General features: G+C 35.9%; 1 protein-coding gene across 1 annotated transcript; it reads left to right on the top strand.

Annotated features, from left to right (window-relative positions):
* The first annotated feature begins 376 nt into the window (after positions 1–376).
* Positions 377–7385, top strand: LOC110700960. The gene is made up of 9 exons (XM_021878519.1): positions 377–1173; positions 2367–2453; positions 2579–2668; positions 3001–3081; positions 3187–3381; positions 3484–5598; positions 5947–6093; positions 6331–6707; positions 6880–7385. Exons 1-9 carry the CDS (start codon positions 1114–1116, stop codon positions 7022–7024), a joined length of 3297 nt encoding a protein of 1098 aa, XP_021734211.1. The 5' UTR covers positions 377–1113; the 3' UTR covers positions 7025–7385.
* The last annotated feature ends 5169 nt before the right edge of the window (positions 7386–12554 follow it).

The following is a 12554-nucleotide window of genomic DNA, read 5'->3' as shown; positions in this document are numbered from 1 at the left end:
TTGTAGTTAGCAAATGTTGGATGCCATAATTTTTCTAACCTAACTTCATAAATTAATTATAAGTGATAGTGTTATACCTAACTTGGTCGAGCAAATAAAACTTATATTGTTAGATTGATTTTAAGTTATCTTTCAATTTAGTGCAAGTGATTTTGATATAAATTATTCAATAATTTTATATATAGATGATGCAAATTTCATAAAACGAGTAGATGATTGATATATAAAGTAACTTTTTAAAGTGTTTTAAAATTTAAATTGGTAATTCTCAACTTATTATTCATTCATTAATTGTTTTAATTTACTCGTTTAAATTCTCCAAATGTGCCTAAACACACTCTTCTGAGTATATCCGGTAACAAGATAAATTACATTCAGGTTTATAATTACGTGCATTTAGATAAATAGATATAGATGAAGCAATTTTCGACTTTAATTTTTTTCCCCCTTTTCCCTTTTTCTTTATCACTTTATAATTATTGTTTTCATTTATAATAATAATTATCATACCAAATTCTAAATATTAAGAAGAGTAATTAGTAAATGATTCAAGTTTCTCTCTCCTAACAAAACTCATCTCTCTCTCTCTCTCTTTCTATCACTTTCTCTCTCTTTCTTCTGAACTCTGCAACTAATTTTCAGATCATTTACTCTCCCAGATTCTCTCTCCTACCTTTTCGCTGATTCATTTCTGACCATTTTCCTCTTTCTCTCTCCTCTTTTTTCCGGCGCTAGTCAATCCACCTTTGACTTTCTTTACACCCTCACCAAAAAAAAAAAAAAAAATCCACTAGTTTCTCGCATTTTGTGATTTCGAATTTGTTCGTATTTGAGTGTGATTTTTGTTAGTTATTAGTGTAATTCAGCTGAAATTAAGCTGTTAATAATGCCGGAAATCCGAGGTTTCTGGAATACTTGATGATGAAGTGAAATTTGATTTGAGGAAGTTGTTGAAATTGAAGATTTTAATTGAGAATTTGATGTATGGAAGGGTTTCATTTCTTTGAGAATGGATGAGTTGAAGTTGAAGTTGAGTTTGAGTTGAATTTCTTTGGATTTTATGTGTTTGATTTTTGGGGGAAATTTCTGGTTTGAGCTTCAATTTTTGAGGAGATGGATAAAATGACTACAGATCTTACTCGCAATGGTCCTGTTGAAAGAGATATTGAGCAGGTAAATTCTTAATTTCTTACTATTTTTTTTTCGAATTTTTATGCTTAATTATGTTGTAATTTTGATTGTAGAGTTGTAATTGCTATTTTTAGGCGAAATTGAAATGATTTGAACTTATTATGAGCATTTGATGTAATTGAATGTATGAATAATTTTATCATTCATGAATAATATGATTGATTGGAGTTGAGATGTATGGAAATAGTTGAAGCCGAATTCGGTTTAATTTGTTAGGTGTTTAGGCTAATTAGAGATTTTTGAATGTTCATTTGTGTTCAAGTGTGAAATTAGATGACATTCTTTTTGCGAAGAGGAACTAGGAGTTAGTTAGTAGTAAATCCGAGGACAAATTAGCTGAATTTGTTAACTGATGGGAATTGTTTGAGACCAATTCAAATTAGGCTAATTTGTTATGTGTATCATCCAATTAGGAGTCTGGTCTGTAATCTGTATGTAGTTTCGTTATCACCATGGTTTAATTAGACAACATTGCTCTGGTGATGAAGAATACGAGTAACATTGATGTTCATAGACGATATAACCATGCATTTGGTATCTTGTTCAGTCGGCCTATATGAAGGGTTTGCGATTTAAACTCAACTTCACTTTGATTTATACTTAGGAATTATGCTACTTCATGGTTTTGTTTCTGATAGTAATGGTCTTTAAGAGTACACTGAGCGCAAATGCAAGATCCACCGTTGTAATAATGCCTAATATTAGCTTTATAAAATTGAGAACTGCTAATATATATTAGAAAAAGAGGGAAGTTTAGGAGTCATTAGAAAGGCTACATTGCGGAAAGAGAGTTAGATACAGTTACATTGCCGACAATTTTGAGACACCAGTTTGGAATCATATCTTTCAAATTGCTGATCTTCAATTTCAAATATGTTGGACTTAGTCTCATACCATAGTTCCCTAGATGCGGTTCTGTCTTAGTGTTTGATTACTCCTGTCAGTAACTCTGCATGTAGTTCTTGTCTGCTGCCCCTCTATAACAAAACAGAGGCCACCTGGATATCATAGTTATGAGAATAGATGGTTAACATGTATAGTTTGTCCTCTCACCCGGAAAAGACTTTTTGCAAGGAGTCAAACACAAGGTGTCACTGTGTTAGTATAATAATATCCTTTGAGCATTTCAACGATCATTTTGATCATTTATAGGCTATTCGCTGGATTCATTTCAGGCGATTACTGCCCTTAAAAAAGGTGCATATCTGCTGAAGTATGGAAGAAGAGGAAAACCAAAGTTCTGTCCATTCCGGCTATCCAATGTAAGTTTCACTTTTTTTATGAACTTGTTTGTTTATGTTGTTCTTTCCTGCTTCAGATATTTGACTGGGTAATAGTACCCTGAATGCTTTCATTAGTATCTTTATGACTGAAATATTGATTACAGGATGAATCTGTTTTGATATGGTTCTCGGGGAAAGAGGAGAAGCACCTGAAGCTGAGCCATGTTTCCAGAATTATTTCTGGCCAGCGCACAGTAAGTCACTTACACAATTTGTTTAAGATCTTACTGAGTAACATGATATTTTCTGTTACTTAAAAGGAAAGGTAAAACCAAAAATCTAGTTATTTTTGAATGTGTAAATTTTTTGTTTTTTTGAATAACGATATATCCTGTGTGTTTTGTGTGATTCACTTGGTATATTGTTTGTGTTTTTAATAAAGTTTAGTTGGGGGTGGTGGTAGGGGAAGGAATGAGGGATTGTAAGCTGCTGTTTGATGGTAATTTGGAATTATCCTAATGGTGTTAAACGATTTTGACTGAATTCGTTTAGTGGATCTGTACTAATCAATTACTTCTCCATACAGCCAATTTTTCAAAGATATCCTCGGCCGGAGAAGGAATACCAGTCATTTTCTCTCATATATAATGATAGATCATTGGATTTGGTATGAATTTTCTATACTCTACCTTATTATATGGAATTCTCCTTCCGGCCCTTTTGTTTCTTTATTTCTCTTCAAGCAATTTTCAAAGTTACTTTATATCATCAGATTTGCAAGGATAAGGATGAAGCTGAAGTATGGTTTAGTGGCCTCAAAGCTTTAATTTCAAGGACTCAGCAACGGAAGTGGAGAACAGAATCAAGGAGTGATAGCATTCCATCTGAAGCAAATAGTCCTAGGACCTATACACGAAGAAGCTCTCCTTTACACTCTCCCTTTGCTAGTGGAGATAGCTTGCAGAAGGTACTACATAATAAAAAAGGAACAGAAGTAATAAAAAAGTATCATTTCCTTGTTGAAATTTTATCTTCCATGCTTGATTGAGTTTTATTTAAATGAAATCAGGATAGCAGTGAACACCTCCGTCTTCATAGTCCATACGACAGCCCCCCTAAAAATGCTTTGGACAAAGCAGTCTCAGATGTGATGCTTACTGCGCCCCCTAAGGGTTTTTTCCCTTCAGATTCTGCTGCTATGTCTGTCCATTCCATTTCTTCAGGTTCAGATAGTGTATATAGTCAAATGAAAGGAATGGGTGCAGATACTTTTAGGGTCAGTCTATCAAGTGCTGTTAGCTCATCAAGTCAAGGTTCTGGTCTTGATGAGGGGGATGCCCTGGGTGATGTTTTTATCTGGGGAGAAGGTACAGGAGATGGTGTGTTGGGTGGAGGAGTGCGTAGAACAGGTAGTTGTTTTGGTAACAAGATGGATTCTTTGTTGCCTAAGGCATTAGAGTCGGCTGTAGTGTTGGATGTCCAGAACATAGCTTGTGGCGTATGGCATGCAGCTCTAGTTACCAAGCAAGGGGAGATTTTTTCTTGGGGTGAGGAAACAGGTGGCAGACTGGGGCATGGGGTGGATGCTGATGTATCACATCCAAAGCTCATTGATGCCCTCAGCACCACCAACATTGAGCTTGTAGCATGTGGGGAGCATCATACTTGTGCTGTCACCCTTTCTGGTGAATTGTACACCTGGGGTGATGGTGCTTTCAATTTTGGCCTTCTTGGGCATGGGAATGATGTAAGCCACTGGGTCCCGAAAAGAGTGAATGGTCCGCTAGAGGGCATACATGTCTCATACATCTCCTGTGGACCCTGGCACACAGCTGTTGTGACTTCTGCTGGGCAATTATTTACTTTTGGAGATGGCACTTTTGGTGTTTTGGGCCATGGAGACCGTAAAAGTGTTTCCATACCCAGAGAAGTGGAGTCCCTAAAGGGTCTTCGCACAGTTCGAGCTGCTTGTGGTGTTTGGCATACTGCTGCAGTTGTAGAAGTTATGGTGGGCAGCTCAGGGTCTAGCAACTGCTCTTCAGGTAAGCTATTTACTTGGGGTGATGGAGATAAAGGCCGACTTGGGCATGGTGATAAGGAGGCAAAACTTGTGCCCACATGTGTTGCTGATCTTGTAGAGCCTAATTTCTGTCAGGTTACCTGTGGATATAGCATAACAGTTGCACTTACAACGTCTGGTCATGTATATACGATGGGCAGCCCTGTTTATGGCCAACTAGGTAATCCTCATAGTGATGGGAAGCTCCCGACACGTGTGGAAGGAAAGCTTTCAAAGTGTTTTGTGGAGGAGATAGCTTGTGGTGCTTATCATGTTGCTGCCTTGACCTCAAGAACTGAAGTTTACACTTGGGGGAAGGGTGCCAATGGACGATTAGGTCATGGGGATACAGAAGATCGAAATGGCCCTACATTAGTAGAAGCTCTAAAAGATAAACAAGTGAGAAGTATTGCTTGTGGTACAAACTTCACTGCCGCTGTATGTCTACATAAGTGGGTTTCAGGTGTTGATCAGTCAATGTGTTCTGGCTGTCGCTTGCCATTTAATTTCAAAAGAAAACGACATAACTGTTACAATTGCGGGCTTTTATTTTGTCATTCATGTAGTAGTAAGAAGTCTTTCAAGGCTTCCATGGCACCTAATCCAAACAAACCTTATCGAGTCTGTGATAATTGCCTTACTAAACTTAGGAAAGCAGTTGAAACTGGGGCTTCAACCCGTTCCTCTGCTAGTAGAAGAGGAATCGTGAATCAAGGGACTGAGCTTAATGAGAGAGAGGAAAAGCTTGATTCTGGATCCCGTGGTCAGCTTGCAAGATACTCTTCAATGGACTCCTCAGAAGGTCGATCTAAGAAAAACAAGAAGTTTGAATATGATAGCAGTCGTGTATCACCTATACCAAATGGAGGGTCACAATGGGGAGCTAATATATCCAAATCTTTCAATCCTATGTTTGGGTCATCAAAGAAATTTTTCTCCGCTTCAGTTCCTGGATCCAGAATAGTTTCTCGAGCAACTTCACCAATCTCTAGACGGCCAAGTCCACCTCGTTCAACAACACCTACCCCAACCCTCTCAGGACTTATGTCCCCAAAAGTGACTGTTGATGATGCCAAGGGGACCAATGATAGCCTTAGCCAGGAGGTTATCCGATTAAGAGCACAGGTATGGAACTTATTTTCTACTTGTAATGTTACATCTGTGACTATTGATTTATCCCTTTACATTGAACAATTTAGCATTTCTATAAAGTATCATAAACATTAGTGGCTTTGCTAGAATGATAAGACACCTTTTTGAAAGTTTACTGTGTATTTGTAACCATTACATTTCATAGCGGAGATCTGTTAATTAAGTTTGTTATGGAAACGAGGATGATTATCTGTGAGTTCAAATTTATGGTCACTTGGTATTTCTAGATTCAATTGTGAGTGAACCGTTATTTTTAGTCTAATTACTTTTGAAGTATGCTGTTGCCAACATGGTCATAATTATCCTGTTCTTTTCTTGTAGGTTGAAAGTCTCACTCGCAAAGCTCAGGTTCAAGAGGTTGAATTGGAAAGAGCAAACAAGCAATTAAAGGAAGCGATATCAATAGCAGGTGAAGAGACTGCAAAATGCAAAGCGGCCAAGGAAGTGATCAAATCACTAACTGCCCAGGTATCTTTTAGATTTTCTTCACTTTCTCTATATTTCTATACTTTTCTCGACTCTTGTAACTTATCACGTTATTTTGAATTCATTACAAAGTATAAAGTCTTCTCTTATAATTTGGTGCACCTGTTATGAGTTTGATTTTGATTCACCGGAATTAATGATAGTTATTTTGTTGCAACTGTCTACTGATCATTGATGTGATTTTGCGTTGATGAGTAATATATATCTTTCTTCATACAGCTCAAAGAGATGGCTGAAAGGCTACCTGTTGGAGCTACGCGAAATAGCAAGTCTCCTGTATTTCCATCGTTGTCCTCCACTCCTACTTTTGCTGACATCTCAAATCCCTCAATCAACCAATGTAATGACCAGATACCTAGCCTTGACTCATATGGTTTCAATGGTCTTGTGTTTTCAAATGGGTCAGGCACCCCTAGTAGCCGTAGTTCTGTTCAAAGTAGAGTAGCTAGTACAGAGGCGACAAGAAATGGTAATAGAACTCGAGAAGGTGAGCCTCGTCCAGAGAATGAATGGGTTGAGCAGGATGAGCCGGGTGTATATATTACATTTGTCTCCTTACCTGGAGGTATCAAGGATCTAAAGAGAGTTCGTTTTAGGTGAGTTCTTTCTTCTGTAGTCCTATTTTAGATTGTGTTTTAAGTTGTAGATTTGTTAATTTCATACTCTTAAGTAGTCTGTAGGCCACTTTTCTTTGCTCGTCAGATACAGCCATACAGGGGCATTTGGACTGTCAAAGTTTATATAATTGTTTTGCCCTGTTTATTGCAGCCGGAAAAGGTTTAGTGAAAAGCAAGCAGAACAGTGGTGGGCAGCAAACCGAGAAAGAGTATACGAGCGTTACAATGTTCGTACATCTGATAAGTCGAGTGTTGGTGTTGAAAGTGACCTAGGCTCATTCATCACCGATAAATGAAATTTGTAGCCTTGGAGATTTATTTTACAAGTTTCGCTCCTACAGCTTATGCATTATGTTGTTCCACACGATTTTGTGCTGATCTTTATGAAGCTGTGAATCTTGGACTAATATTAACAGTCCAGATGCAGAGGTTCGATTGTTTTCTTTGATTCTTTCTCTAGTCCCTAAAATTTGATTGTAGCTTCCCTTTTTTTTTTTTTTCCTTATCTTTTTTAACTGTAAGATGTGTGAGGGTTGAGGGTGAGAAATGTATATACATTGTACGTTGCTGGCTATTGTTAAAAGCAGCTGCCTTGTAAATTCTGATTAAATGAAAGCAATTTTCAGGTTTTCTAACCTCCTTTGACAGGGCTTTCCAGTCTCCATGTATAACTTGGCTGAACATTGACCATACCGCGATGATTGTTCAGTATTTTTGATAATTTTCATTTTAATAATATAAATTGATTGTAGCTTTCTTGTTTAAGCTGAATTTGTTCATATATACAGATCAAAGGGACAAATACATTCGTGACTCTGTCAATAGTTTATGTAAAGGTCAATGTCTGTCAATAAATTGAATGTGTTTAATAATGCTGTAAAGATTGTTTTGTACTTAGTATGATTCATTTACATAACTACATCATAAAAACTCATTAGTGTATTACAAGTAGTATATATTTCATCTTGATGTAATAAAAAAAATATGATATTCAAGTAAATCAATAGGCAGAATCAATAATTCAGTATGCAAATGGGAAGGAGAGCAATAAACTGGATACCTAGGTACATCGATATGACCAATTCTTTACTAGAATTCTTGTTACTAGTTGGGGATAACTATGATATAGACAGGAAAAATGTCATTTACAAAGGTGTGTCATCTGCTAACCGTAATCATACACCATAGAAATATCATTTATGTAAAAAAATTCAGAAATTGCAGAATGTTCGTTTTTGTCGAAGTTTGCTCTTTTTATCTTCCTGATCAATTTGTCAGGGTCTCGTACCAAATAACACTTCGATGGTAATTCACTCCATCCGGTTAACAGCACGGCATGACCAATTGCATTTGTCTCTCCCGTTACAGCATAGGGCTTTCTGTTTCTGTTGCACTGATAGACTTCCTCGGAATTAATTTCGATGAATGCAAGAAGAGGTTGCTGGGATAATTTTGAGACAACTATATTTTCCTCATAGGATTCTGATTGCACCGGACTGATTATCACTCTGGGATAGGTTTTTGCTGACGGAGTTCCTTTAGTACCCGAAAAACGCTTATAATTTTCTTCCAAACCAATTCCATTTCGTTGGATCCATAGGAAAGCAGGCAGAATTGGGTAAGGATAAGATTTCCCAAAATCTTTTGCACAACCAAAATTGTCTATGAGTTCTTGTTTAGAGAGTTTAATCCTCATACCCCACACTTCTGAAAAAATCGTGCTTGCAAATAATCCGTTATTGCATAACACCAGCACAGAAGTTGTAACTGCTGCTCATGACATGAAAAAATTCCTCTCTGCTCCCAGTTGAAGTAACGCAGCCGATCTGCAATATTATATTAAACGTGTAATTATACTGATCTTTTTCATATCTCTATTGCTTAATACGGAGTACGTAATATGAAAAAAGCCGGAACACTAGAATTCTATTTGACACTTTTTTTCAAGTCCATATAACATGTAATGTAGCACATGTAATTTATTACACATTATAGGAAATAAATTCATTTGGCGCATTATATCAAAAACAAATTTATTCATGTTTGCATCAAAAATACACTGTGATTTTTTCTATTAACCAATAATAATCTTTGATCATACACTTTCATACGAACCCTATGTTGTTTAATTAAATCATAATCAAGAAAAGGTTATTTTACTCAATTACTAACTTAATAATATTAATCATCAAAACAACTTAGAAAACTTACTTTCTCTATCAGGTCTCCTTTCCTCCATTGGAGCTTTTCTTTTGGCGATCATCTTTCTCTTCTCTGGAATATTAGCAGCATCTCCGGGAGAAATTGTCTTCTCCTCTGTTTTTTCTGTTTTCTGATCATCCTCTTTTTCGTCAGCTATCATCTTCATCTCCTCCGTTTCAGCAATTTCTTGAGAGGATTTCTTCTGATTCTCTTCTTTTTCTTGAGAAATTGCCACATTCTCTTCTTTTTCTTGAGAAATTGCCGTCTTGTCCTCCATTGCAATGAATTTAGCTGGTATTTTCTCCCCCATTGTTCAGCTGAATTTAGAAATAGAGGTTGAGTGTATTTGAGTTGCTGATTTTAGGGAGAGAAGTTGAGTGGATTTTAGAGAGAAGTTGAGTGAACTTTAGAGAGAGAAGTTGAATTGTTTAGAGTTAGTTATTATACCGAGTTAGTTATTCGTTTTTGAATAAAAATAAGAGAGAGTTAGCGCGCGTCTTTTAAATTGTGGCATGGGTTCTTACTTCTTATATAGATAATTATGGAGTATTCTACTACTAAGGGCCTTAGGGACTAGGGAGTGCTTAGTTGCTTAGGGTAGCTCGACTTGACACATTATGTCTGTTTTTCTACTGTGTTCAATTGAGCTAATCTCGAGTAGTTGTACTTAATTTTTTTTTTTTTAAAACACATTACACTTCTTTTTTTTATTTATAATTTCTTTGTCCTATGAAATGCTGGTATACTTCATTCATATTATAAAAAATAAAAAAAAACTCATACACGTAAGAAAAGATCCGTTAGTATTGCTTTATAAATTTCTCTTGCTCCTCAAATTCACTCTCTAGAAACTTTCTGTCTAAAAAACACTAAATTTCTCTCTAAAATTAATTAAAATTAGTAAATTGCAAACATGGAGATATTTAATTTTGAAAGCTATGAAATGAATTGAAGTGAATTGTCTGATTTTTTATTTTTTTTTTAAAAGCTACCTCTCTGTTTTCACACCGAATGTATAATGACTAATGAGCATAGAGCACCCTAGTGTACCATATAAATTTCATATTACCAATACTACTCGTACTAATTATAATAATATTGCGCTGAAAATGTTCATCCGCACCAATAGCTTAGAAATTTATGGGGATGTTATCATGAAGGGATTTGAAATAAACAAATGAGCGTTTTACTATATTTTGATAACAATCCTTTATTTAAGCAAATCTACAAAGGCAAGGGAGCAAATTTTATACTTCACTATAACACCTCAAATGATACATTTGTGTTCCCTGTAACTCGTAAGACTTCCCTAGAGCAAATGTCACATCATCGCTGATAAATAGAAGCAGAAAAAAAAACCGAGTTAAAAAGCTTACAGGCTATGTACAGTAACTTGCACTTGGCTTAAAACTACAGTGGTATAAAAAAAAACATTTGATGACTTATGCTGAGTTGAGAAATTGAGATTTTTTTTGAAGATCTAGTATTCCACCTGAGTCTTACTCCGTAATTTTGTAAAAAAAAAAAAAAAAAACCAAAAAAATTGTTAAACGTCGCTCCCATTTTATAAGGGAACGTTCGCATTTTTTTTAAGAGATTTCCATTTTTACCCATAGCACATAAATACTCACGACTAGAATACTTGTAAAAATAGGATACTGGATTAGTGTTGTCAACACTAATACAACATAAAACACTAATCCATTTTCACCCTCCATTTGACGATCCCGATACAAATCTGATAGAACGTGATTCAATTCAAAAGAGTTTCAAATATTTGATTACGTTATTAGTAGGGGTGGGACTTTTCAAACCGAACCGTGAAACCGGCCGTTACCGAACCGAACCATCACGGACCGATCCGTTTATAAACCGATAAATTTAAACCGAAAACCGAACTGAACCGTTCAATATCAAACCGAAACCGAATCGAATCGCTCAATGTCAACCCGTTACGGACCGTAAACCGATAACAAACCAAACTTCTCAAATCCGAACCGAAACAAAATCGAACCGAATGGTTTATAAACCCGTTAATGACCCGAACCGTTTATAAACCGAAACCGTTTAAACCGTAAAAAAAAACCGTTTAAACCGAACCATTTGTAACCCGCTAACCGTTTAAACCGACCCGTTTATGAACCGAAACCGTTTAAACCGCTGGAAAAACTATATAAACCGAACCGTTATAATCCGCTAACCGTCTAAACTGAACTGCCATAACCCGTTAAACCGTTAAAATCGAACTGTTTTCGAATCGCAACCTGTTTAAACTGATCCGATTACAAACTGCTTAATTCAAATTGAATTGTTTACAACCTAAATGGCTAAATAGTAAATACAATTAATGTTAATAAATGTAGATCTAATCAAACGGCTTAGGTTTATACAAAGGTTTATATCACCTAGATCTAGTCCAACGACATTATTAATATCGTTTTAGATTACTTATTTATTTTAATTACAAGATATATCATTTGTACCATTTTCATTCCAGTAATAATGCTAGTCCACCCAAATTATCTTCATTGTTCCTTCATAAAGATATTCATGATCATCCAATAACACTCAAAGGCAACATAAGATTGGACATGTATGAGATTGCGTTACAAAAGTGGCATAAGCATTAGAATATTACTGTACTAGTCAATAAGGCGTACAAATGTACAATCATTCACATTATCACTTTATAAAACTTTCTTATACAAGTATTTTGTAAAGGGGGAGGACTAAAATGTTTATAAAACTGCATGAGAATAACTAGATGTCTAGATTTGAAATTTATGGTAGAAGAAAATGGGAAACTTTCCCTTCCTTTACATGATAAAAAATTTTACACCCCTAACAGACGGTAAAAGGAAAGCTAACATACTAGAATACTAGTATACTACTATATCCTAAAAACAAAAGGCAGCAGAATCTTGAAGCAGCAGCACAACACCCAAGAGCAGAGGAAATAGCAGCAACAAGCAGGAACCAGCTTACGCAATAACAGATCAACAACTTATCAGAAGCAAGGAACAATAAGCAGAAGGGACTCAGCAGGAACTTATTTTTGTTTTTCAAAATTGCTCTCAGATTTACGTTTATCGTATCATCACTGAGCAATGGTTGTTTTAACTTAAAACTTGAAAAATGCTGCCAGCAAGTACATATACATTGAAGTCTCAACATAAATGACAAGGGCAACGATGATTCAAGAAAAATTAAAACAGCAAGCATAAGAAACAGCAGCAACAAAACAGCAGCAAGCATAAGAAACAGCAGCAACAAAACAGCAGCAGCAACAACTCAGCAGAGACATCAACCAAAAGGCAAAAGCACTACCAGCAGGCAGCAGCTCATAACAAGTTCAAGCAACTTCAAAATTATAGCTTTTGTTTTTTAAAATTGCTCTCAGATTTACATCACTGAGCAATGGTTGTTTTAACAAAAACTTGAGAAATGCTGCCAGCAAGTACCAAAATACATTTAACTATTTAAGTCTCAACATAAATGACAAGGGCAACGATTTTAAAAGTCGTCAAAAATGCTGCCAGCAAGTCTGAAAATAAATGACAAGGGCAACGATTTTAAAAGTCTTGAAAAATGCTGCCAGCAAGTCTGAAAATAAAAGACAAGGGC

The sequence above is a fragment of the Chenopodium quinoa genome, unplaced genomic scaffold (genome assembly GCF_001683475.1).
Source record: "Chenopodium quinoa cultivar QQ74 unplaced genomic scaffold, ASM168347v1, whole genome shotgun sequence".
Lineage (NCBI taxonomy): Eukaryota > Viridiplantae > Streptophyta > Magnoliopsida > Caryophyllales > Amaranthaceae > Chenopodium > Chenopodium quinoa.
This window is presented reverse-complemented; position numbering and strand designations above follow the sequence as displayed.